The sequence below is a fragment of the Lepisma saccharinum genome, chromosome 2 (genome assembly GCF_977018435.1).
Source record: "Lepisma saccharinum chromosome 2, izLepSacc3.1, whole genome shotgun sequence".
NCBI lineage: Eukaryota > Metazoa > Arthropoda > Insecta > Zygentoma > Lepismatidae > Lepisma > Lepisma saccharinum.
In genome coordinates, this window is record NC_139230.1 from 178,598,273 (window position 1) to 178,623,492 (window position 25,220).

A 25,220-nucleotide genomic window follows, 5' to 3' on the forward strand; every position below is an offset into this window, starting at 1 on the left:
ATCGCATAATTCTATAAAAATTATACTGACCATAGGTTCAAATATTAGATTTTTTGTTAACCTGCAACGCAGTGTCCAGGATGTACTGCGAAAACATACTTTGTGGAACATCTACTTACATTTGTGAGTAGTATAAAAATATGCATCTGACCCCAACTCTGATTTCTTGACCAAACGACCACAAAAAGTTGAAAAACTCACTTTCTCTCCCCGTTCCGCGCCTCATTTATTACGCTGACGACGTTTCACGGGTGCAAAAAGGCAGTGATGAGTGAAAGAGGAGCTCTCCTCTTCTCCTCCTCTCCTCTTCTCATCTTCTCATCTTCTCATTTTCTCATTTTCTCATCTTCTCATTTTCTCATTTTTTTATTTTCTCATCTTCTCATCTTCTTATTTTCTCATTTTCTCATCTTCTCATCTTCTCATCTTTTAAGGACCAAATGTTTGTAGATCGTGATCTTCGTAAACCTCTCTTCCCATCCTCTTATTTTCTCATCCTCTCATTCTCTCATTTTCTTATTCTCTCTACCTTTAGAACATTATCGTCAACATTAGAGATGAAGTTGGAGTGCTGGAATCAAGGGGACCAAATGTTTATATATAGTGATCTTCGTAAACTTTTCTCTCGGGGGGAAGGATGTGGCATATACACACGCGCGCGCTCTCATCTTCTCATTTTCTTATTCTCTTATTCTCTTATTTTTGAAAGATGAGTGTATTTTATCGTAATTTTCCAAGTCCGGGACCAAATGTTTATATATTGCGACCTACGTAAACCTCTCCTCTCATCTTCTCATCTTCTCATTTTTGAAAAATGAGTGCACCTTATCGTAATTTTCCAAGTCCGGAGCCAAATGTTTATATATATATCGTGATTTTCGTAAACCTCTCCTCTCATCTTATTATTTTTGAAAGATGAGTGTATTTTATCGTAATTTTCCAAGTTTGGGACCAAATGTTTATATATATTGCGACCTACGTAAACCTCTCTCTCTCTCGGGGAGGGAACGATGTGCCACACACACACATACGTGCGCGCGCTTATGTATTGTAACACAAACAAACAAACAAATAATAATTGTTGTTTTTTAGGATGCCTGGCCCCTATATAACCTCGCCGGGGGTGCATGGTGGCGACGAAATCATCACAAGTTTAGATTTGTACTGTGAATGTTGTCAAAATTTAATCAATATTGTTTATTCTCGATGCTAGAATCTTACATAAATTATTCTCTAAAAACGAAAATCGATAATCCTATGCCAAGCCCCCCCCCCCCCCAAGGCATTCAGGCAATTTCTAATGTTCGCGTGGATAGCCACGCTCGGTAGAATTTTTCCTGTTCCTGTGGAGCAATTGTGTTTCGTCGCCCAATGTAACATTTTCATCACGAACCAAACTATCCACAGCAACCCCTCCCCGAACCCATTCACCTTGCATCCTTTTTCGCCCGAAGAGATTCTATTTTTTTTCAGCTTTCCCACGGTTCTGAATGAAGAATCCATCACATCCCTGATAACAATAGAATCAGAGGGGGATGTGGCGGAAGCAAACACAGCAGCATCTTCCGCTTTTGAGTTTTATACTGGGAATCGTTTGTTTCACACACCACACCCTGACGGGGCGTGGAATAGATGCCGAGGGGGAAATGATCGACAATACATACATGGGCGGAACTGTCAACATCCCGTTTATTGTTATTTGTCCCCCACAGGATATTGTGCGCATCACAAAATCTTTTGTTGAAAAAAATATAGCATGAGCGCTATAGTCAACAAGGGTTTTTATTTACTAAAACATTGACTATAACGCTCATTGTGTTTTCACCAAAGAGAGTCGCGTGGAGTAGGAAGGAGAGAAGGAGAAAAAGGAGAGGAGTTTCTATATAACGTACCAGTTTCTTTTTTGTACATCATTATCATAGTGAACGTCAATCGTGGCAGTTCAGTATTCTTAATTGTTTATCTGGTAGTATACATATATATCATCGTGGAAGTTTTAGTGAGCTACAAGTTTATTTTGAAGTTTCTCTATCTCTCTTGAAGGGTGAACGTCAATCGTGGCAGTTCAGTATTCTTAATTGTTTATCTGGTAGTATACATATATATCATCGTGGAAGTTTTAGTGAGCTACAAGTTTTTATTTTGAAGTCTCTCTCCACCTCTCTTGAAAGGTAAGTTTTTATTTTCATGATATATTAATATTTTTGTTTTGCGTCTGACACACACATATTCAAAGGAGTCATAAAAATTGACACACACTTACATGTCGTATATTTTTAACCCCCTACAACAGTGCACACACACATACATACATACATACATACATACATACTGTTCGCGTCTAATATATATGTGGAAGGAAAAAATATCTAGCATTTTTCAACTTTTTTTCCTTCTGTTTCAGTGTGCTTTCCACTACCATCACCACCACTACAACCCCCCCCAAAAAATTTCTCTATATATATATATAAATAACAGAGAGAAAAAATGGAACCGCAACCAGGTCCCTCCGGTCTTTGCGGGAAAGTGGCATGTCGCAACTGCGGAATATTAATTTCTAAACGTAATATTGCTAGGCATTTGAAAAAATGTCGTCGACCGGATCATGATGTTGTAGCCCCGCCGGCAAAAAAATCTCGCATTGATGTGCATGAAGACGGTGCTTTGAATAAAAATGCACGCATCATGACGTATAAATCTGGAAGCGACGAAAAATATGACTCGAGCATCTTCCTCGACAATGTGAAATCTCTGGTAGTCGATAAATTACGTGATTGCCTCGTTAATGTTGCAATTAAAATTCATCTCGTCTTGACCCTGCTGTATGAGAAAGTTGTCTCGTCCGAGTCAAGTACTTTTAGCTTTTACGTAGGGTGTGAAGCCTTACACGATGACAATAACGAGAATCTTGACGAGATAGTGACACGGCTATTTGAGCACCTGACACAAAAACAAGAAGAGTTTGAAGGTAGAGGAAGTGGATGGAGTCTTTGCGGTCACAACCACATGTTAGAACTTCGAGTCTGCAATTTCAAACCATTACGCAGCACTAAAAAAAAAACAAAAAAACAAAAAAAGCAAAATGCAGTGTTGAACATACAAAGTAATGATCAGAAGAGTTTCCTATGGTCTGTCATCGCCGCATTACACCCGTCTAATAATAATAACCCCCAACGCCTGTCCAATTACAGAGGATATGAGGGGATATACGAGAATATGATGAGAGGAATTTCCTATCCTGTGCCTCTAAATAAGATCAATCAATTTGAAAAAAACTATAGAGAGGAAAAAGGAAAAGATATCAATATTTCTGTTTTTGGGGTTGACGATTGCGACAATATTCGTGTGTTAAGACCTGCTAGAAGCCAGAATAATGTAATTCGACTCTTGCTTGTAGATGGCCGTTACAGTTTGATACGGAATTTCTCAGGATTAGTAGGAAGACAGATCACCAAGGATCACGATAAGATCGAAATTTGCGATCGATGCTTGAGAACTTTTCGCGTGGGAAAGAAGATGAGAGAACAGCACAAGTGTTTTGGCTCCGTGAATGCAGAACCCGAAGATGTCATGCCGGAACCCGGAACCAAGATGAAATTTCAAAAACACCAGGCTCTTCTCCGCCATCCCGTCGTCCTTTATGCCGACTTTGAAAGCTTCCAAGTTCCCATGACGTCTTGCAACCCTGATCCCTCTACCTCAAGCACGACCCAAATTTTTCACCACGAGCCTTGCAGTTTCTCCATCTACGGAGAAAAATTGAATGATGTCATCTTGTATTGCGGACCCGATGCGGCAAAACATTTTGTTGAGAAGATAGCGGAATGCGCGAGAAAACTTGCACCCAGCCTGAAGGGCTCTTACGTTTCTCCACCTGCTCTCACAACAGAACAACAACAGAGACATGACGCGGCGACAAGATGCGAGGAGTGTAACCAGACTTTCACCGCCGAAAATTACAAGGTCGTCCACCATAACCACCAGAATGGATTATTTCTAAGCACCATCTGTAATTCGTGCAATCTTAAAATTAAGGAGTCGCATTTTGTTGCCGTGTTTCTGCACTACACGGAGAAGTACGACACACATCTCTTCGTCAAAGAGCTCCACAACATAACTTCTCGAATCAGCATCATTCCGAGAACGAGGGAGAAGTACATCGCGGTGAGAGTGTGGATCCCTCTCCAAGAAGGAAGAAGCGTGGAAGTGCGAATCCTGGACTCTTACAATTTCCTGTCCTCCAGCCTCGCAAGCCTTGCATCTCAACTTGGCGACGAAGATCTTGTGGCCACCAAACAAAAATGTTTTTCGGGGAGAGATGAAAATTTGAATCTGTTGCGTCGCAAGGGCGTCTACCCCTACGAGTACGTCAACAATTTCGACAAATTTGACGAGACGGAACTTCCACCCCGGGAGGTATTTTATTCTTCTCTCACGGAGGACGTCTGTTCCGAAGAGGACTACGAACACGCTCGTAGTGTGTGGACGGCATTCAATTGCCAAACTTTTCGCGATTATCACGATCTCTATCTCAAATTGGACGTAACACTTCTGATGGATATTTTCGAATCGTTTCGTAAGAGATGCATCGCGATATACAAGTTGGATCCTGCGTATTTCTTCACCACGCCGGGATTGACTTGGGAATCGATGATGAAATACACCAAGGTGGAACTGGGCCTCATCGCAGAGAAGGAACAGTATGCTTTCATGGAGAGTGCGATACGCGGTGGCATCGTCCAATGTCCCCGACGCCATGCTCAGGCAAACAATCCTCATACGCCTGGTTACGATGCATCGAAGCCCAACACCTACATCGTCTACTGGGATGTCAACAACCTGTACGGCCACTCCATGTCCCAGTGTCTTCCCATCAGCGACTACGGGTGGATGACCGAAGAGGAACTCTCCTGCGAAGATTTTCTCAACTGGAGCGAAGATAATGAATGGGGTTGTTTCTTGGAAGTGGATCTCGATTATCCCGAAACGCTTCACGAGAAACATCACGGATTGGCCCTGGCCCCCACCAAGGAGAAGCCACCTGGAGGATCGGAGCCAAAACTAATACTAAGCATGGAGAACAAGCGGAATTACGTTCTGCACTACCGACTCCTCCAATTTTACATAAGTCACGGCTTGCAGTTGAAGAAAGTTCATAGAGGATTGAAGTTCCGACAGAGCAAGTGGCTCGAACCGTACATAGCCGAGAACACGCGACGCAGAGCGCAATCGACATCGCCTGCAGACAAGGATCTGTACAAACTGTTCAATAACGCCATCTACGGCAAGACGATGGAGAACGTGCGTAATTACATCGATGCAATATTGGTCACGGACGAAAAGAAATTTGAGAAGATCGTCGCGTCACCCTACTTCAAAAACTTCACCATTTTCGACGAGAATCTAGTATTCGTTGAGAGGAACAAGAAGCAAGTGATGCTCAACAAGCCGATTGCCATAGGTGCCACCGTTCTCGAACTATCAAAATTGCACATGTACCAATCGTACTACGATCAGTTTCAACCCTTTTATGGAGATAACATCCAAATATGCTACATTGATACGGATAGCTTTATTTTTCTAATCCAAACACCAAACCTCGAACATGATCTGACTAAGATGAAGCATCTGTTTGATTTTAGCAACTTACCATCAGGCCATCACTTGCATTCGACAGAAAACAAAATGACGATTGGAAAGTTCAAAGATGAAGCGGTTGGTAATTACAGCAGGGAATTTGCGGGGCTTCGTGCCAAAATGTACTGTGTAAAGATTACAGAAGAAAAAGAGATCAAGAAGGCGAAGGGGGTGGGAAAAATAAGTACCAGCAAATTTAGCATGCAAGACTACAAAGAATGCCTTTTTCATGGTAAAAGGCAACTCAGCACCGATCATCGCATTGCAAGTAAATCGCATGATTTGTACACGACGCGCGTAACCAAAGTAGCATTGGATGCAGCGGACAACAAGTTACGTGTTCTCGATTGTCAAATCCACACGCGAGAGTGGGGGCACTACAATACAAGCGATAAATGTGACGTGTGTTAACCGTAACCCCATAGCCATGAAGTTCGCTGTGTTTTTGAAGAAGAATAGCATACGGAGGAAAAGAATGAAGGAGGGAGCCCTCGGGCGATGAAAAATAAGAGTTGAATTTAATGAGCCTCGTTTTGGAGCGGGCTTAACAACATAATAACAGGTTGCAACTTTTCATTGCCCGAGGGCTCCCTCCTTCATTCTTTTCCTCCGTCTGGTTTTTGAAGAATAGCAAATGCACAACGTGTTAAATAACAAGGACAATGAATCTCTTTGGTTTTCGCAAAGAAAGCAAGATGGACACTCCTTCACCAAATTCTAATAACCTTTTACCTTCCGTGTTATCTAAACTCAATGGTCTACTAATTGTACATCTTAATAGTATATGGACGGAAATAAATAACGATGTGGGCAAGATGTTTTATGTTTTTAATAACAATTTACATTTCTATGAAATTCCGATCGACGGGAAACTTCAAATCACCATAAATCCGGAGAACACAGGCGAAATCAAAATTTCTACCGGCAAGAACATTTTTCGAATGAAGCACGACAAGATACTTTCTAACATTACGTACGATGTGTCTGCAGGAGATTATCTTTACGTGGAACTCCTCGGAGACTACGACAAACTTATTCCTCTCTTCGTAGAATTACGAATCGTCTATCCTATTATAAATAACCGTTAACCAAAAATGCCTAACGACATTTTCGGCAACACCAAGCGTGTGGACCATGCAGAAGAGATTCTCATGTTGGACATTCGAGTTAAGAAGTTGAGGACTGATTTGATCGCTTTGCAGGAAACCTTAAACAAAAGTTTAGAGTCGGAAATCGCTACGCTCCAAACGCAATGTCTCGACCCTATTCTGAAAATCGATTCCGAACTGAAAACGCTGATAAAAAATTATGTCGACGTACCTTCTTATGACAGCGTTCAAAATATACAGTTGAACGTGGATTCACTTCAAAATGATTTGGCCAAATTACAACAATTTCAATCGAAAAATGAAGATTTGGAAAAATTGAAACTCGAAATCGAAGAACGAACTTCCGCAATAGAAAAGAATTTCTCTGAACTTCAAACCGCCGTGAATGATATTGATGTAGAACGCTTGCATGTCGTCGTTTCCAAATTACAAGAAGAATTCACCGGCACGTTAGAAGAAATTAAATCCAAGTTGCAGACTTTGGAAGATACAATGACGAACCTACCATCGTCGGACGAACTGCAGGTCATCGGTAAAAGCGTCGCGAACATAAAAATTCAACTGGAGGCTTATCAAGATTTCGAACACATTCAAACCACCATCGCTACGCTTCAGGCGTCTCTGGAGTTGATCAACGAAGAAATTAAAAATATTCACGCTGAAGAAAGTGTGTTGACGAGTATTCAGGACACGTTAAGCGCAGTTCAGCAGAAGATCCAATATTTGGAAAATTTGAACGTCGAATCCAATCTTACTCATTTTCATCACGTACTGGACAACATACAGGGTGACTTGGAATCGTTACGAACGAGCGTGCCTTCGAGCGAAGATTTGGAAAAATTGAAAACGGCGGTGACGGCACTATCCGATTCGAGTGACATCAAAAGTTCGTTGAGCGATCTCGAGAATAAAGTGGCCAATCTCCCTACCTCCAAAGAATTACACGCTTTGAAAAGGAACATATCTCGCATGCTGAAACGACTGGAAACGGAAACGGCGAACGTGGAACAGATTCGAGACGAACTTGCTTCCCTGGTGTCGACGCTACCCACCTCGCAGAGCGTCGCCGACCTTCACACGCAGTTTACAGAGATGCGAAGCATCGTGAACGATCTTACCGAGAAGAGCTCGAAATTGAATCAAGTCGAGAACCTTCAGAACATTGTGGTTAACATCAGAGATCAAGTTGGAGTGCTGGAATCAACGCAGGAATCAACGCTGGCCTCTTTCGGTGCCAAGTTGCAAGAACTCAACGAAAGCTACAAGCAGTTGAACGTGGAAGTGAAAATCAAACCGTCATTTTCTACCGTAACGGATACCATAGTCGAACATTTGTTGCCCGTACAAAACACGCTGGGTCAGCTTCACAGCAACCTCGTTAGCGTCGATACTAAATTCGCTAAACTGCATTCTCTGCAAGCCATCGAAATCAACAGCGTACCCAATCAACAGAGAATCTCCACGTTCGTCGAAGGTAACAAACTGTACATGCTGCATCCTTATCATCCGTACTACAAGTTTCTCCTCGATGGGACGATTCAGATAAACGAATTTTCGTACTGGTCTCACGGCAGAAAAGCTAGCGTTCCCACCATGACTTTGATATCGAATCGTGGTGTCCAGAAAGCAGGAAACATTCCTCTGGCACGTTGGAACGAAACGCGCAACATATATGAAATACACGAAGACGAAGATCTCACCGTTTTCGACGTGAGTGCTGGCGATAAGCTGATCATTCAAAACACGAGCGAAGTGCCACCCTCTTTGAATCCCATCACACTGGTGCTTCTCTTGAAACGTAATCTCTAAGAAAAAATGTCAAGGCAGGCCATCGTCGAAGAATTGCATAAACCTGCACGCCGTAACTACGAACGTTTGGCTGTGGTAACCAAGGGAATCGACGACCTCTGGGAAAGCGACCTCGTCGAAATGAGTAGCGGCAAGTTAAAAAACGTACATAAATTGAACAAGGGCAACAAGTACCTCCTCACCGTCATAGACACATTTTCGAAATTCGCATGGGCTCTACCTTTGAAGGCGAAAACGGGGACGTGCGTCACGGAAGCATTCAAGACAATTTTTTGCGAAAGTGGCGGTAGACGACCTCGGTTTCTGCACACGGACAAAGGGAAGGAATTTTACAATGCCGTATTCCAAAAGTTTATTCGGAAACACAACGTTCAACATTACTCGACCTTCAGTGACGTCAAGGCCAGCATCGTGGAAAGATTCAATCGCACTCTGAAATCGCGCATGTGGTCACGCTTCACGCTTCAGGGAAGCTACAAGTGGGTCACTATTCTTCCGGAACTTGTTAACGACTATAATCACACACGGCACGCAACGATAGGCATGAAGCCAGCTGACGTTACCAAGTCTGACGAGCAACGTTTAATTTCTACAGTTTACTGTCCAAAATACACGCCCACGACAAAAAAGGCTAAATACAAAATTGGAGAACAGGTGAGGGTCAGTAAATTAAAGCGAACGTTCGACAGGGGTTTCACACGAAACTGGAGCACCGAACTTTTTACCGTGGTTCGAGTTCTACCCGGGAACCGTCACACGTATATAATAAAGGACAGTGGCGGTGAAATTTTATCGGGGCGCTTCTATGAAGAGGAACTCTCTAAAACTAAATACCCTGACACGTACCTTATTGAAAAAGTTTTGCGCAAGAGAGGCAACAAACTTTTGGTGAAATGGCTGGGACTTCCGGAAACAAGTTGGATCGATTCAAACGAAGTGATTCTATGAGTACGTGGAATGTTGTGAAACGTTTACCTAATTCGGAAAGTCAAACGAAGAAAAAGAACGGCGAATTGCTTCCCGACAGCATCCGCTGTCTGATCGTAGGTCCTTCGGGGTGTGGGAAAACGACACTGCTCGTGGACAATTTTCTCCTCGCACCGAATTGGTTAGATTGGAAGAACAGGCACCTGTACGTGTTCTCGAAAAGTTTGGAGCAATCCAAATACCAGCAACTGATGAAACTGTACGATGGTCTGGACATTGCAACGTTCGCCTCGGAAATAAAACCACTTGACGATTGTCGTGAAAATTCAGTTGTTGTGTTCGACGACGCCATCCTGGAAAATCAAAATGAAATTCGCAACTTTTTCACGCAAGGTCGTCACAAAGGAATGGATTGCTTCTACCTAGCTCAAACGTTTTCCAAAATTCCAAAACAGTTAGTACGCGACAATGCTAATTTCATATGTTTGTTTCGTCAAGATCACACCAACCTCAAGCACGCGTACGATGACTACGTAGGCGGAGACATGAACTACAATCAATTTTCGGAAGGCTGCTCTTCTTGCTGGAACGCTGACGATTTCGGATTCGTGACGATCGACATGACGAGGAAACCCAACGACGGAAAATACAGAAACAAAATCAACGACTTTCTAAACGTTGCAACGTTGTGAGAAACGACGTATATAAATAACGTCATGAGGAAACGAAAAATTGAAGACGAAAATCTCAAGCTTCGCGATTACCTCGCGAAACGCTTCAAAGGTTGGAAATCCGAGAATCGCGGATTCTACGAAGAGAAGAAACGTCAGGATCAACCTGTGATCGATGCCATCAGCGGTCTAGGTAAAGAAATTAAAAGTGTCACGGAACAAAATAAAAATTTGATTAATGAACTCGTGCCGCTCGCAGCTAAAAGTTATGCTGTACCCACGCCCATTTCGAGCATTCCTTCGACGCCGTTCGAACTGAAGGATGCACCGGTACGACGTCGAGCCATTGGTAGCACGTCGTCGTCTTCGGATAAAATCGAGTTGGGACCTTTGGCACGAGACTACCTGAGCACGGGGAAGTTCGACAAGGATGAAGTGTTCGGATTGTATCCCAGCATGGAAACCAACGAAGGCGGCGGTGTGGTGTGGAAGATTGGGAAATCGAAGGTGACCTTCGAAGGCAACGACATTAAAGTCAATTTAGGCGACAAGGATAGTTGGACCAGGTATCCGGGTACGGTAGGACTGTGGGAACTCGTCGCCAAAAAGCAACCGAAAGATTACACCGACGAAGATTACCAAAGTTACAAGGAAATTCTGATCATGACGGATGCCTTGTACCAGAACAACGACGCCTCGCAGAATAGGGTGAAATCGAGCAGCGGCGAGAAGTACAGGAATCTCATCAAACCGATTTGGAACCAGGTCAAAACAGGCAGCGGCGTCAAACGCTACAACACGTTACCCAAAGAATTCGTTTGGGTGGACGATGTGAGGAAACTCGTGGACCGATTGTTGGTGATAGCCGGCGAGGAGAATGCAGGCAACCGTAATTTCTACAACGAGAAGGTTGGCATTGTGGACATGATCAGCACGAAACTTTCCAACTTCATCGTGAACGACGACAAGGGCATAGGTTACCTCATCAAAATCATCAACACGCTGCCTCCGAAATTCTGGAACGTGGCCGAAGGAAAGGGACTCGTAAACGACATCATCAACAAGTTACCTTTCGAGATGCATCTACCTGGCTACCAGTACTGCGGACCGGGTACCAAACTCGAGAAAAGATTGGAGAGAGGAGACAAGGGTGTGAATCCGTTGGACGCGGCATGCAAAGATCACGACATTGCTTACAACACCACGCAGACGGATCTGGACGCACGTCACGAAGCAGACAGAAAGTTAGAGCACGCAGCTTTCGAAAGATTCGTCAGCAGAGACGCATCGCTGGGTGAACGGGTCGCCGCACTGGGCACCACCATCGCCATGAACACGAAACAAAAATTGGGGTGGGGTATATAAATAACATACAGTAAAAAAAAACAACATGGCTTGCATAACTGATTTGCCACCCGAGCTACTATCTAAAATATTCAAAAAGGTAGTTAACGGAGATGTTAATAAACTTCTAATCATAGCAAGAACAACGCCGGAATTTCGCATCCCTTGTGAAATGGTTCTCAAGGACCTTCTTCGGGAGATCTGCGGCCTGAGGTGCAGTGATCTCAACATTCTGCTTTCGGCTGCAGGGGAGAAATTGGACGATAGGTCGGACGAACTGTACGAGGCGATGCAGGGAAGAAGACGGTATACTGATGATTGGTACAAGTCTATGCAGGAGACGGAAGATATCACTACGCACATCCTCGCGTTTTCCGAAGCACGAACTTTCTTCCTCTGTTAAAAAATAATAATATATATATACGTGTCAAAAAAACTTGATATATAAATAACACACATCGTGAAAAAAATAATCTTCGGTATATATAAATAACACACATCGTGAAAAAAAAACAATTAAATTTCTCTCTAACACTCTGAAATTTTTTGATATGACAACTGAAAAAATAAGTGAGCTCCAAGCATTAAAACAAATGCTAAATTTGTCATTTGAGTATGTAAAAATTCGGGAATTGGAAGTCGACAAATCTTACACGATAACTTCCGGTTCAATCGTTTCTACCCAGTATGGTCCCAAGGTACGCCTGTTGCTCAACGCACAATACAGTCTATTTTTACCAGATCGATACGCTAACATGTTATCGGATGAGAAGCTATCTATTTTAATCGAGAACAAAACTCGAATCGTGTACAAGGGGACAAAGGAACTTCTTGGCAAGAAAACAAAGCACGTAATAGAATTTGTGTAACGACTGCGGGGCCTTAAAAATATATAAATAACATACCGTAAAAAACTACACAAGAAAAAATCTCAGAATATATATATAAATAACATACCGTGAAAATAATACATAGAGCATCAACATGAAGCCCAAGGGTGTCGTGTACCAGATACCATATTCGAATCTAAAAAATCTAGGTACCCTTGATGGGTTACTCACCAAGAAACAACGCGAGAAGAAACGTTCTTGCTTGTCGAAAGGACATGGAATGAAATTGCTGCTCAGCACACCTCAATTGAAAAGGTTGCAACGTTCGCGGAAACAGCAAAAGATCGGAGGTTTCATATTCAGCATCCCGGCCATCCTGGCAGCATTGGGGGCCGTTGGAAGTTTGGCCGGCGGAAGTGCCGCCATTGCGAAAACCGTCATCGACTCGAAGAAGAACAAGGCGGAATTGGAAGAACAGAAACGTCACAACCTGGCCATGGAGAAGAAGGGGAAAGGTATAACCAAAAAACAAAAAAGCAACCTCGATGCTTTGAAGAAATATAAAAAAAAGAAACAGAAGCACTCACCAACCGAGACATTGAATCTCTGATCGAACCGTTACAAATCAAACACTTCAGAGGAGTTTTCATGTCCGACTCGTTACCTTCAAGCGTCAAAAGAAGAGAATGCGGAGTAGTCAACTTGGACGGCCAAGAAAATCCAGGCACGCATTGGATATGTTACCACAAAAACGATAATGATAAAGCATTCGTTTTCGATTCTTTCGGAGGTGTTCCACCTACAAATTTAGTTCATTATCTGAAAACAAGCAAAACCTCCATATACTACAACGACGAACGCATTCAAGATTTCGGAGACGTGAACTGCGGTCATCTCTGCCTCTCCGTGCTCGCCTTTCTCTCTAAAATAAATAACCCTACGATCGAGGATTTCCAGAAAGCATTGTGGAACCTCAAACAGCATCACTAGGATGGGTGTGTTCCATCTCACGAGCGAATCTTCAATCTTGAAACTCACGCTGCACGACGACATCGTCTATCCTAAATCCGTGGCTCTGCGTGCATTCTACAGCATGTATCTCATACCTAATGTTACGCAGCACAACAACAAAATTAGCGTCGGAAGCGAACACATCGTCGTCACGCCAGGACAATACAATCTTTCCACTTTGCAAGCTCAATTACCCAAAGGCACGTACCTTTCTCAAAATTCGGTCACGCACAGAGTGGAAATCCTATCCGCGACGGAGACCGTGGACCTGGGCACCATAGGAGAACTTTTAGGTTTCGAGAACAACACAAAACTCGAAGCTGGCATCAAGCACGTGGCAACCAACATTCCTAAATTCTTGGCCATAGAAACTTTGAACGTACACTGTAACGTGGCGGAAGGCATGATCACGAAATCCTCGGACGGATTGTTAGGAAGTCACAAGCAGACGGGAATCATAGCCACTTTCAAACCAAGTTCCGAGTTCATGGAACCGATCATCTACACGCCCTCTTCGCCGATCTATTTTCCAGTATGTCGCAACCGCATAGACGACATAGAGTTGGTGGTGACGAACGAGAAAGGAGACGTGGTGGATTTCGCAGGTGCCACTACGACGGCCATCGTGGAGATCAAGGTATAATAAATAACCATACATGTAAAATGGAGCAAATCGAAAGTTACGAATTGCAATCTTTCCCTCCCAACCGTCGCACGTTCGCCAATCTGAACGAAGCGAACAGGGAGATCGAATACGACGTTGACGTAGGCGATGGGTTCATTCATCCTCACAGAGCAGACCTCTACCTTCAATTCGACGTGGTGAAGAAAGAAAGCGGAGACGCGTTTCCCGCAGCAGCAAACTTGATACTCGTGGACAACTTCGTGCCTCACCTGTTCTCGCAGGTAGAGGTGAGGAAACACAACACCGTCATCGACAGAATAGATTATCCAGGCATCACGTCGACGGCAGTGGGAACGTTGAAATTATCCAAAACGGACGCAGCGTACTATCAAGCGGGAGGATTCGAAGCCGGGACCAAAATATCGACGAGAAGTCACACGGTGCTCTTTCCCATGCGTCTGCTTCCGGGATTCTTCTCGGACTACAAGGAGATCATGTGGAAGGGAGGACTGAGAGTCACGTTTCGAAGAGCGGCCAACGATAACAACGTACTGATGCGATATGCTACTTTAGGTCCGGACGGCACCACGCCGATAGCCAACACTTTACCCGAAGCAGCGAAATGCGTCATCCAAAGCATGGAATTGAGAATGCCGGTGGTGGAATACGAAACAAACTACGCCCTCAAGTACAAAGCGGAGATCTTGAAAAGTCCACAGGTGCCGATTCACTTTCACGGTTACCAGTGCGTGCAGAAGATGGCGACGGGAAGTCACATGGAATTCGACGTGACGACGCAGTTCAACAACATACAGTTCGACATGCCAGATTTCGTCGTAGTGCTCTTTCAGACCGGGAGGGACAAGAATCAGGAAAAAGATTCCAGCAAATTCGACGACTGCAAGATCAAGAACGTTTATCTGAAGAATGGACGCAACGAAGTGTTCCCGCGCGAGAATTACAATCTTGACGTGACCAAAAACGATTACCTCAAACTTTACGAAGCTTACACGGCTTACAAACGCGTGACCGAGGGAAGTGTGGACATGTACTACACGCCCAGCGAGTTTAAAGCACGGAGACCCATGACCGTCATCAACACATCTAAGAGAAAGCAGGTGGTGGTCAACGATCGAACCAACATCAAGGTCGTCTGCGAGTTCCATGATGCCTTGCCCGAGGATACCCTATGCAGCGTCATCCTGATTGCAGAGAAGTCCTTCGCCTACGACGTGAAGAACGAGAGGGTCACAGAGCAGTTTTAACAAGTTTTTAACATCTTTTCTTGCACAATAAGAAATTTTCTGCACTAGCACAATCAGTTACAATGGCACAATACGAATTTCACTAGATCAGATCAGTTACAATGTCAATTTCATTAGTTATCACTCACAATATCTTTTTGCACTATAGCACGAGACAATCAGAAAATTTGCACAAAAAAATTTGTTGTTGTTTTTACACGTGAAAATTAACAATAAAATTTCTTTTTATTGTTTCAGATGCTGTCGAAACATCAAAAACATATACACACACACTAAAAAAATAAGCATGCAACTTTATTTGTAACACACACATACATTCTCCATCTTCATCAAGAAAATATTATAATAAACATAATCATTTTTATCTATCTCATAATAAAACTCTATATCCAAAAAATATCACAACATCAAATAACACTAGAGTCGTTAGTACACGTTGCATGCATTACGGAGGTCCTCTGTAGGGTTTCATGGAAGTTTGGGGGAAAAAAAAAAACACGTGAAACTCTACAGAGGTGCGGTAATCTATAACCGCAGCCATTAGAAAACTTTTACATTTTTGGTTGGGCACCACGCACCCTGGCGAGGTTATATAGGGGCCAGGCATCCTAAAAAACAACAATTATTATTTGTTTGTTTGTTTGTGTTACAATACATAAGCGCGCGCACGTATGTGTGTGTGTGGCACATCGTTCCCTCCCCGAGAGAGAGAGAGGTTTACGTAGGTCGCAATATATATAAACATTTGGTCCCAAACTTGGAAAATTACGATAAAATACACTCATCTTTCAAAAATAATAAGATGAGAGGAGAGGTTTACGAAAATCACGATATATATATAAACATTTGGCTCCGGACTTGGAAAATTACGATAAGGTGCACTCATTTTTCAAAAATGAGAAGATGAGAAGATGAGAGGAGAGGTTTACGTAGGTCGCAATATATAAACATTTGGTCCCGGACTTGGAAAATTACGATAAAATACACTCATCTTTCAAAAATAAGAGAATAAGAGAATAAGAAAATGAGAAGATGAGAGCGCACGCGTGTGTATATGCCACATCCTTCCCCCCCCGAGAGAAAAGTTTACGAAGATCACTATATATAAACATTTGGTCCCCTTGATTCCAGCACTCCAACTTCATCTCTAATGTTGACGATAATGTTCTAAAGGTAGAGAGAATAAGAAAATGAGAGAATGAGAGGATGAGAAAGTAAGAGGATGGGAAGAGAGGTTTACGAAGATCACGATCTACAAACATTTGGTCCTTAAAAGATGAGAAGATGAGAAGATGAGAAAATGAGAAAATAAGAAGATGAGAAGATGAGAAAATAAAAAAATGAGAAAATGAGAAGATGAGAAAATGAGAAAATGAGAAGATGAGAAGATGAGAAGAGGAGAGGAGGAGAAGAGGAGAGCTCCTCTTTCACTCATCACTGCCTTTTTGCACCCGTGAAACGTCGTCAGCGTAATAAATGAGGCGCGGAACGGGGAGAGAAAGTGAGTTTTTCAACTTTTTGTGGTCGTTTGGTCAAGAAATCAGAGTTGGGGTCAGATGCATATTTTTATACTACTTATTACCCTCTTTGTAATGTAACTCAGTTACAGGTATTACCCTCTGTTAAATGTAATTCAGTTACAGGTATTAGCTACCCTCTTGGAAATGTAACTCAGTTACAGGTATTAACCTCTTTGTAATATAACTCAGTTACAGATATTAGCTACCCTCTTGGAAATGCAACTCAGTTACAGGTATTACCCTCTTTGCAATGTAACGCAGTTACAGGTATTACCCTCTTTTAAATGTAATTCAGTTACATGTATTAGCTACCCTCTTGGAAATGTAACTCAGTTACAGGTATTACCCTCTGTTAAATGTAATTCAGTTACATGTATTAGCTACCCTCTTGGAAATGTAACTCAGTTACAGGTATTAGCTACCCTCTGTGAAATGTAACTCACAGTTTACCCTCTTCAAAGTGTAACCCACAGTTACCCTGTTTGAAATGTAACTCACTTACAGTTACTCTCTTTAAAATGTAACTTAGTTAAAGTATAGAGTTACTTTATTCTAACGTCTCTAACTTGTAGAAGATTTATGTAATGTAAGAAGTACAAGAGGGCTGTTTTTTTCTCTACTGACATAGGCGTAACTTGGCGGGAGCAAGGGAGCACCGACCTAAAAATCAGGTTTATTAAAATGTACAGTCACGGACACTGCCGGCTTGTAACGATTCCATTGAAAGTCAATGTATTCATTACAAGCCGGCAGTGTCCGTGACTGTACAATTTAAGCTTACTTTTGTTAACCTCCTGGGAGCAAAGTAATGAATATTTTTTATGATCTTGCAACTGTAACGGTTGTAGCAAAGTAGTCCTGGACACTATATTTATGAGATAGCAAACTTTTTGATTTTGTCTCTTCCAATTACCCGCATGTCTACTGATGTAATAACCATCTAGAATTAACCCTAATTTTCATTAAATGAGTGTTCTTCCATGCTATAATCTTTCATTCTCATCGTCGTGATTAGCTAAAAAGCGACGTAAAATTAGAAAAATACAAATGCAACATACCATGGTCAAGGAATGAACATCGCCGGAAACGTAGGTTAAGTCCGAAACCGTAAGGACAATTGCTGAGTTCTGAAACTGGCTCAAAGCATTCCATCTTGCTTTCCGTTCCGTCATTCACGTTGTAGATGAAAGTGAAGCGTCCATTTATTGGACAGTATTCTTGCCTAATTTCTTCTCCTCCCAATCCTTTGGTTTCTGTAAGTATAAAATAAGCAATGAATAAGTAATAATATTAAACGAGGTATTTACTTGGCACACAAATATGAAAAATAATATGTCATTGATATGAAAACAAAAATAAAACATAAAATATTGACAGGGGTTCGAAACTTCTGACGCCAGCCCCTTTTTCTCAGGAGTCAATTTTATCTTTTTTTTTTCTTTTTTAATACAACATAAGAAAGCCATGAATCCAACTCACATAGAACTACATATTTTGAAATGTGATCTTAAAACATTTCATTTATTAATTAATACAAGACTGGATTAAAAATAATTAATTCTTGCGTCTGCGTGGCATTATTAAAGAAGGCTCAACCGATAACAGCATGATCAACTTTGCGATACATTCTAATATATGGCTGACTAATATATGGCCGCAGATTTTAAAATGTTTCTAGCAACAGTGCAAAAATTTATAATGGAATATTTATTATTCTGATTTAATGATACACGTGATGAAGAAAACGCAAACATTAAAAACACATACTGCACTCGTTATTTTAAAAAAAAATGCAATGGAAATTTTCATAAGCGAACTCGAAATATTTAAATATATATATATATTTCAGAACTGAAAATCCAGGCGCAGGTGAAAATTTTCAGGCGCCATGGCGACAGGGCTCCCTACCCCTGGTTATAACCCCCACCAATCCACAACCTCCTTCCCCTCTGGGCATAAGCTGCCAACTGTTTTGCGACAAACAAGTGAAAACGGCAATAACCTATATCCTGATACAGAGGGAAAAACATGAAATACTGACGGTAAGCGTGGCTGACGGATTTGAACTACCGCGTCCCAAATGCCACTCCATTTAACTCTATATTGTGTTTACAACATTCATCCTGTTTACTTTTCTTCGGTCCCTTGCTTGCAATGAATTATGTTGACGTTGGTTCCTCTCCAGTGTGATCTACAACATTTTTCAGTGTTGGAAAACATAAACAGCCAGTCAAAGAATTGCATTCTTTTTCAAAACGTCCGAAGTTCCTTTTTCAATGACATCTGATATAGTTACACCCAATTATTTTCACATATTATCACGGAGTGTTAGTGGTTATTACTATCATATTTCTGAGTATGTGAGCGAAATATTAAACGAAAGCAACCGAAGTGAATTTTCCAGGGATCGAATCATAGGCAATGCATAAACGTGTATTTTAAATTGCACCCAATAAATGAAAGAGCAACTGCTTGAGACTTCAGGCATCATTATCATGCTTCATATTTTCGAAGCACTCTACATGGCCACAGAGCGATCCTAATTTGACATGTGAGCATTTTAAATTTAATCATTATGAACCTATGTTATCCCAAATAGGTTAACCCCTTCGAAAAATATATGTTATTATTTGTGTGTGTGTGTGTGTGTGTTATTATGCTATTATGTTACATATTCCGTTGATGTGTGAAGAAGCCTAGCAGATTTTGTTTTATTTCTTTAAATATTTTTCTATGGTGATTAATTATGTTCCCTCAAAAGAAATTTCTGCGCAAGCCACCTGGAAGTACACCCCAAAAGGTCTAATTTATGGTCACAATGTGAAATATTAAACTGTCAACTAAGGGAAGTTCATACATTGGATTTCTTGTTTCAGAGCGACGAAATATACGTGAAGGTAAATAACCACGAAAAGGATTGAAAGAGAGCATAGAAATGAGTATTGGAATAAATGCGGATGAAACAACCGCAAAAGTCCAGAAATCCTAAGATATGAGGCGAACAATTCGTGATCCACCGCAACTTGGAAAAGAACATGAAGCTTTTGCATTTCTCCAAGCATCCTCTAATTGCACGTTTGGAAGAAGTATGCACCGTAGGCAGATGAAGATATAAAGAAAGGATGAGCTCAATCAAAAGGTATGGCCATTGTTCCATTCTATTTTCCACATCGCACAAAGTCAGCAGGAAACAAACTTTAAATTCCAACCATGCAGATGTTGTTCGAGATGAAACTTCACGACCAAGCGTAAACAATATCTCAGGTAAAATAAGAAAAGAAAATACAAGATTGTGGTCGTGGCGCCTTACAAACAGTCATCTCCACGCTCTTCTGTTCAAGTCAAATTCTGTGTTGTGGTTTTGTAGACCGCACCCCATCTCCTTTGCTACGCCCAAGCTTGAAATACCACTAACAATAGAAGATTGTTGGCGGGCGAGTTTCTGGAATATTCTCGATTCTTTCATGAATTCCATTCTAGGTATATGTCGTTGTATTTGATCACTTAACCAGTTATAAATTATCCCAGGTCCCGCAGGAGAAGAGGGGATGAAAAATCGTTTTTCTTCTTCAGCTCCATGAAAATGCTTGAAAATTACCAATGCTGAAACTGGATGAACAGTAGGCAAGAACAGAATAATAAAAGAACTTGAAGAAAAGGAGAGGAAAAGAATGGACCTTCTCCTTTTAACGGCTCATTCAAAGGATCTGCACGTTGTGGATCTGCATGAACAAAACCCACCCCGTTTCAGTTTGATAGCTGAAACGTGAAGTTGCGGCACTTGGTGGCCGAACAAGTTGAGAGGAACGAATCTCCCCAAGACAATTGCTTCAAAAAGAGTTGTTTTGTTAAAGAATTGCACCGGGGTGCCACAAAAATGGAATTACAAAAGACCAAGACCGAAGTCGCTTGCAGAGAATGGAAACTGGAGGAAGCACAAGTGGGGTGGTTAAAGAACACGAGCCTCATGTGCTGAGCCCCCATACAAAGGCTACCGAATAAGCCAGTCAAGTGGTAGGTGCTTTTCTTTGGCTTTTCCAAGAATATAGCACAGTTTAGTTTCACCGAAATCAAGCACTTTGTGAGGGAAAAAAAAACACCAACAAAGAAATACGTATACAAGCCTGTTTAATTTGAATTCAGTTATTTTAGATCGCTTTTCTGCCACTTTTGAGTAATCGTGACGGTTATAGGACTGCTACACGTAAAAGTACAAATAATGGTTCATAATTATATAACCGTTGTGTATAATGGTTGATGCCGCCAAGAAAATATTGAATTTATATTGAGGTCTTCATTTCGTTTTTGAAGCAAGTATTGCTTCCATAGGATGAGAGTAGTATTCGCGGTTCTAGACAATATATTTCATAAATCACAAGGATTATTCCAAGAAACGGTTTAAAAAAGCTAGGGATTAATTATGTCGAAAAAATATCACTACACAATTAGAGCAGGGACAACTAAAAATATCGCACAGTTTGTGCAGGTGTGATAATTTGTGCACATATCAAATCCATGTATAATAATAAGCATAATTATGGAATATGTATAAAAATTTTCACGCATATGAATGTGTGTGAGGCCTCCTCGGTGGCGTAGTGGTAAGGTCGTCGTCAGTGGCGTATCCAGGATTTTCGAAAAGGGGGTTTATGTATACGTTTTTTAGTAGTCGGTCCTGATTTTGCCATTTTCCCCAGCCTTTGACTTTTTTATTTTAGGAATCCTGGACCAAAAAAGGAAAGGGGTTATGACCACCACCAACCCCCCCTTGGGCACGCCACTTGTCGTCGTCTTGTAATCTAGATGCTCCGGATTCGGTACCCGGTGGAGGCACATGGCGATTTGGATTCCACTTTAAACTGGAACCCCAATCCAGATTAGCCTATCTATGCATAAAAGTGGACTTAGAACTCAAACAATTGGCACATTCAGATCCGAATTTAGTGTGTAAAACTAGAATTATTCCGAAAATTTAAGACTCCTCTGGCAATGGGACTTTTTTGCACACCCAAAAAATGTGTGCCTTGAATCCAGTCTATAGGGGGCCCAGTTACAAATCTGCACCTCATTACATTTCTTTGAGGGAAACAAGTAAGAAACCTAATGATGCCATGATCAAAAGATAAAAAAATAACCGCATTACCAGTAAATTTGTGTGTGTGTGTGTGTGTATATATATATATATATATATATATATATTAACAAAAGAGAAAGAAACAAAAAGAATGCGAATGTGAGGAGCAAGTAGCTTACGCCAGCTGCTATTTGTATTTTATGGAGCGCCTACAGTACTTCAGCACTTCAAATATAAATAAAAAAAACTAAAAAAATCTACATTACTTCAGGCAGTGCCATTTATTAAACGTAATTAGTTGTAAAGTTTGAGAGCACATCAATGAATTCTTGTTACGGTCTATCGCTTTATCCTTAAGCGATACGTCGAAAAGAATAAATCACAAAAATCATCCCTGGAACAATAATATAGATACGCCCAAAATAACACTCTGAACAAACTTGTTTTGCCAAGGCCATCAGAGGTTCAAATGAATCGGTGAGTGGAGAGAAAACCTTTTTTCTCTCCGCTTCATAACAAAAATCCTTCGCACTTTTTACCGACTTTGTTCGGAACACGTTTTATTTTAACATGATTCAGGTAGTTCTTTTCTCCGGGGCATAATTTAAGGCTACAACCCCCACCTCTTATTTCGTCAACTTCCGGTGAGGTACGTCTCAAATGGAAAAAACAAACACGAAGATGAAACTGGATTCACGTGGTTGTGGCCTTTTATAATAGTCTTCGGACGACTCGTCTTGCAAGTTCAAATCTTTTCGAGTGACTTCAACACACGAAGAGAACGTAACTAATTTTTGTGCCCCCCGAGGTAAGGTCGGAAACACGCACATCTAGTGGTAGCAAGTAGACCACGAAACCCAACAAAAATCACACTGCGCGGGTCACAATTACCGACGGCACTCGGGGAGCGGATCACGATTTCCGAACCAATGAGAACGGAGATGGCAAGAGCATGCCACCGTGGGCACTTTTAAAATGTAATACGACCCATTCATGCGGCGAAATCACGGTTAAGCAGGGATTCCAACGCCGTACAATGTGCCGCCGGGATCCAACCCTGGACCCCTTGATTACAAACTGACGGTGTTACCATTATGCCATCAGGGAGGCCCTTTTTTTAGGTGTTTGGCGACTGTTTTAACAAATACGACCGTATTTATAGGAAAATAATGAGGGTTTCAACTTTCTGTAGTCCTGGGATAGCAAAATTTAAATACCTGTAATATTAATACTATTGATTATGGATATTAGTCACTAATAGGGAACTGATTAATAATTAAATATATTTTTAAACATCTCACTGTACATATCGACGTGTACTATGTTAATAATTACGATATTGGTTGATTGATTAAGTTTATTTTACTTCGTTTTTCTGACACTTTTGGCTAATCGCGAAGATAAGGATGAATGATGATAAGATGAGATGAATGAAGGGACAATCACAAATGTATAGGGATGACACAATACGAGCCCCACAGGTATTTTATAATTATTATACTTGCTGTGACGCCTGAACCTCACTAGTCTTGAAAAAACAATTATATTATAATATTATTTTTCATTATGTACGTACATTTAGATTTTTTTATTAAAATTTCAAATTATATATCAAAATATATCTGTGCGATTTTATTTTTTAAAAATTGTACCGGTAATTGCCATTTGGCAGTTTGTTTTAATATAGACAATGAATGATGATAGTTATTCTGAAGATATGAATAAAATAATATTATTTTTCATCAAGAAATTACCTTTCATTATGACTGTGGACCACCCATAAACTAGAGGTTATATTTTCAAAACGATTTATAATATTATAGTGACTTGATCCAATGTTGATGCGATTATTCAATAAGTACAAAACGTTTAATAAACCACTGGAGGGGGTTTCAACCCGTTAAACCCTCCCCTATGCAGCCTTTGTTTAAAATAGAGACTATCGCGTCCCGATTATCCTACCTGTGCATCAAGTTGACTTTGAAGGACAAACTGACTCGTTTCTAGCAATTCCATCCATATTTTTGAACTAAACAAATACTAAAGATATAATTTATATTTTGAATAAATGCGCATAATTGAGTTATTGAGAAGTTTTATTATATTTCTTGCTGTGGGGTAGAATAAGTTAGGACAGTGGGGATTAGTGTATGGAATCAACGAGGCATGGGATCTAGAGGCATGGGGTCGCTTCATTAATGTGCTTGGTCTTCGCATAAGCTCACAAGTTGAAGATTTTTTTTCACTTCTTTTTTGTATTTTGGTTACTTTTGTCGTATCTTTACCTCTCCATGTTCGCTCTAGCCAGTGCTATAGTCGTGGGTATACGGCGGGATACCCCGTATACCCTCTGGTTAACCTTAGTCAATAGCGTACACCTTGTGCTTCCACTTTCGATTACTATATAGCTTTTATGTATACATGCGAAGAAACAACCTGAATGGTACTCAGGGGTCGTGGATTCGAAGTGTATTACACTAATCGATGTATTACTAAGGTCAACTATGTATTTTCGTAAATAGTTACCCCACAGTTTGCAACAGCCAAGAAGAGAAAAATAAAATGAGTAAAGTATGGAGAATGCTTGGAACAGAATCTTTTGCATGTTTTGACGGTGATATTCTTGATATAATTTACATATGAGAAATTTGGGTATGTCTTCCGCTTCTTTTTTCAACTAATGACGCTAATAAATGTCATTTTCCTAAGCGTGAAAGCGTAGCATAATTTATTAGTTTATTAAAGTTGCTTGATTTATTGATAGGTTAATAAAACCTAGAAACAATACCACAGTAAAATGGTGTCGATTCTCTGTAGAGAATATACAAATTAGGTTATTCGCGAGGATGAGAAAAATGAATGACTTTTGAAACATATTTTTTCTGCAGTGTCTTGTAATTTTCCATTGCGTTCCTACTATTTTAGACTAATCGTGACGTTGAGGATGAATGATGCTTAAATATAATTGGGAGAAAATTCACTATCTCACTGGGACTCGGACGGTGGCGAGATCGCGACTCGAGCACCTAACGCGCTCGACCACCGAGCAATTGTTTTAAGTTTCAACATGATTGTTGATATTCATACTGTGATTCATATGAAAATATATTAATTGGACTATTTAATAATCCCGAGTTATACTATCTGAAACAGAAAACTTGCATACAAGCACACAGAGAAGAATTTGTTGCAAAGGAACAGAGTAGTTTCCGTATTATTATTGATGCATAGCTAAGGACATATATTTAGGTGACGTAAGTAAAAATTACGATGGTAAAGCTGAGATAAATCTTTGTCTTCCGAAATGCAAGGGTAAGTTAAAAAGATTCTGGCAGTTGTCACGGTATCTAGTGACATGTGAAACGCAGTTCGATGTAAATTATTTTTTGTTTATTGAT

General features: G+C 40.9%; 1 protein-coding gene across 1 annotated transcript in view; it reads right to left on the minus strand.

Annotated features, from left to right (window-relative positions):
- The window catches only part of LOC145984208 (uncharacterized), a 222,697-nt gene that overhangs the window by 78,202 nt on the left and 119,275 nt on the right, over positions 1-25,220 (minus strand). Inside the window, exon 4 of the mRNA XM_083117738.1 lies at positions 17,807-18,001. Within this exon, the coding sequence (XP_082973864.1) occupies positions 17,807-18,001 (195 nt within the window). The remainder of the gene's footprint in view (positions 1-17,806; positions 18,002-25,220) is intronic.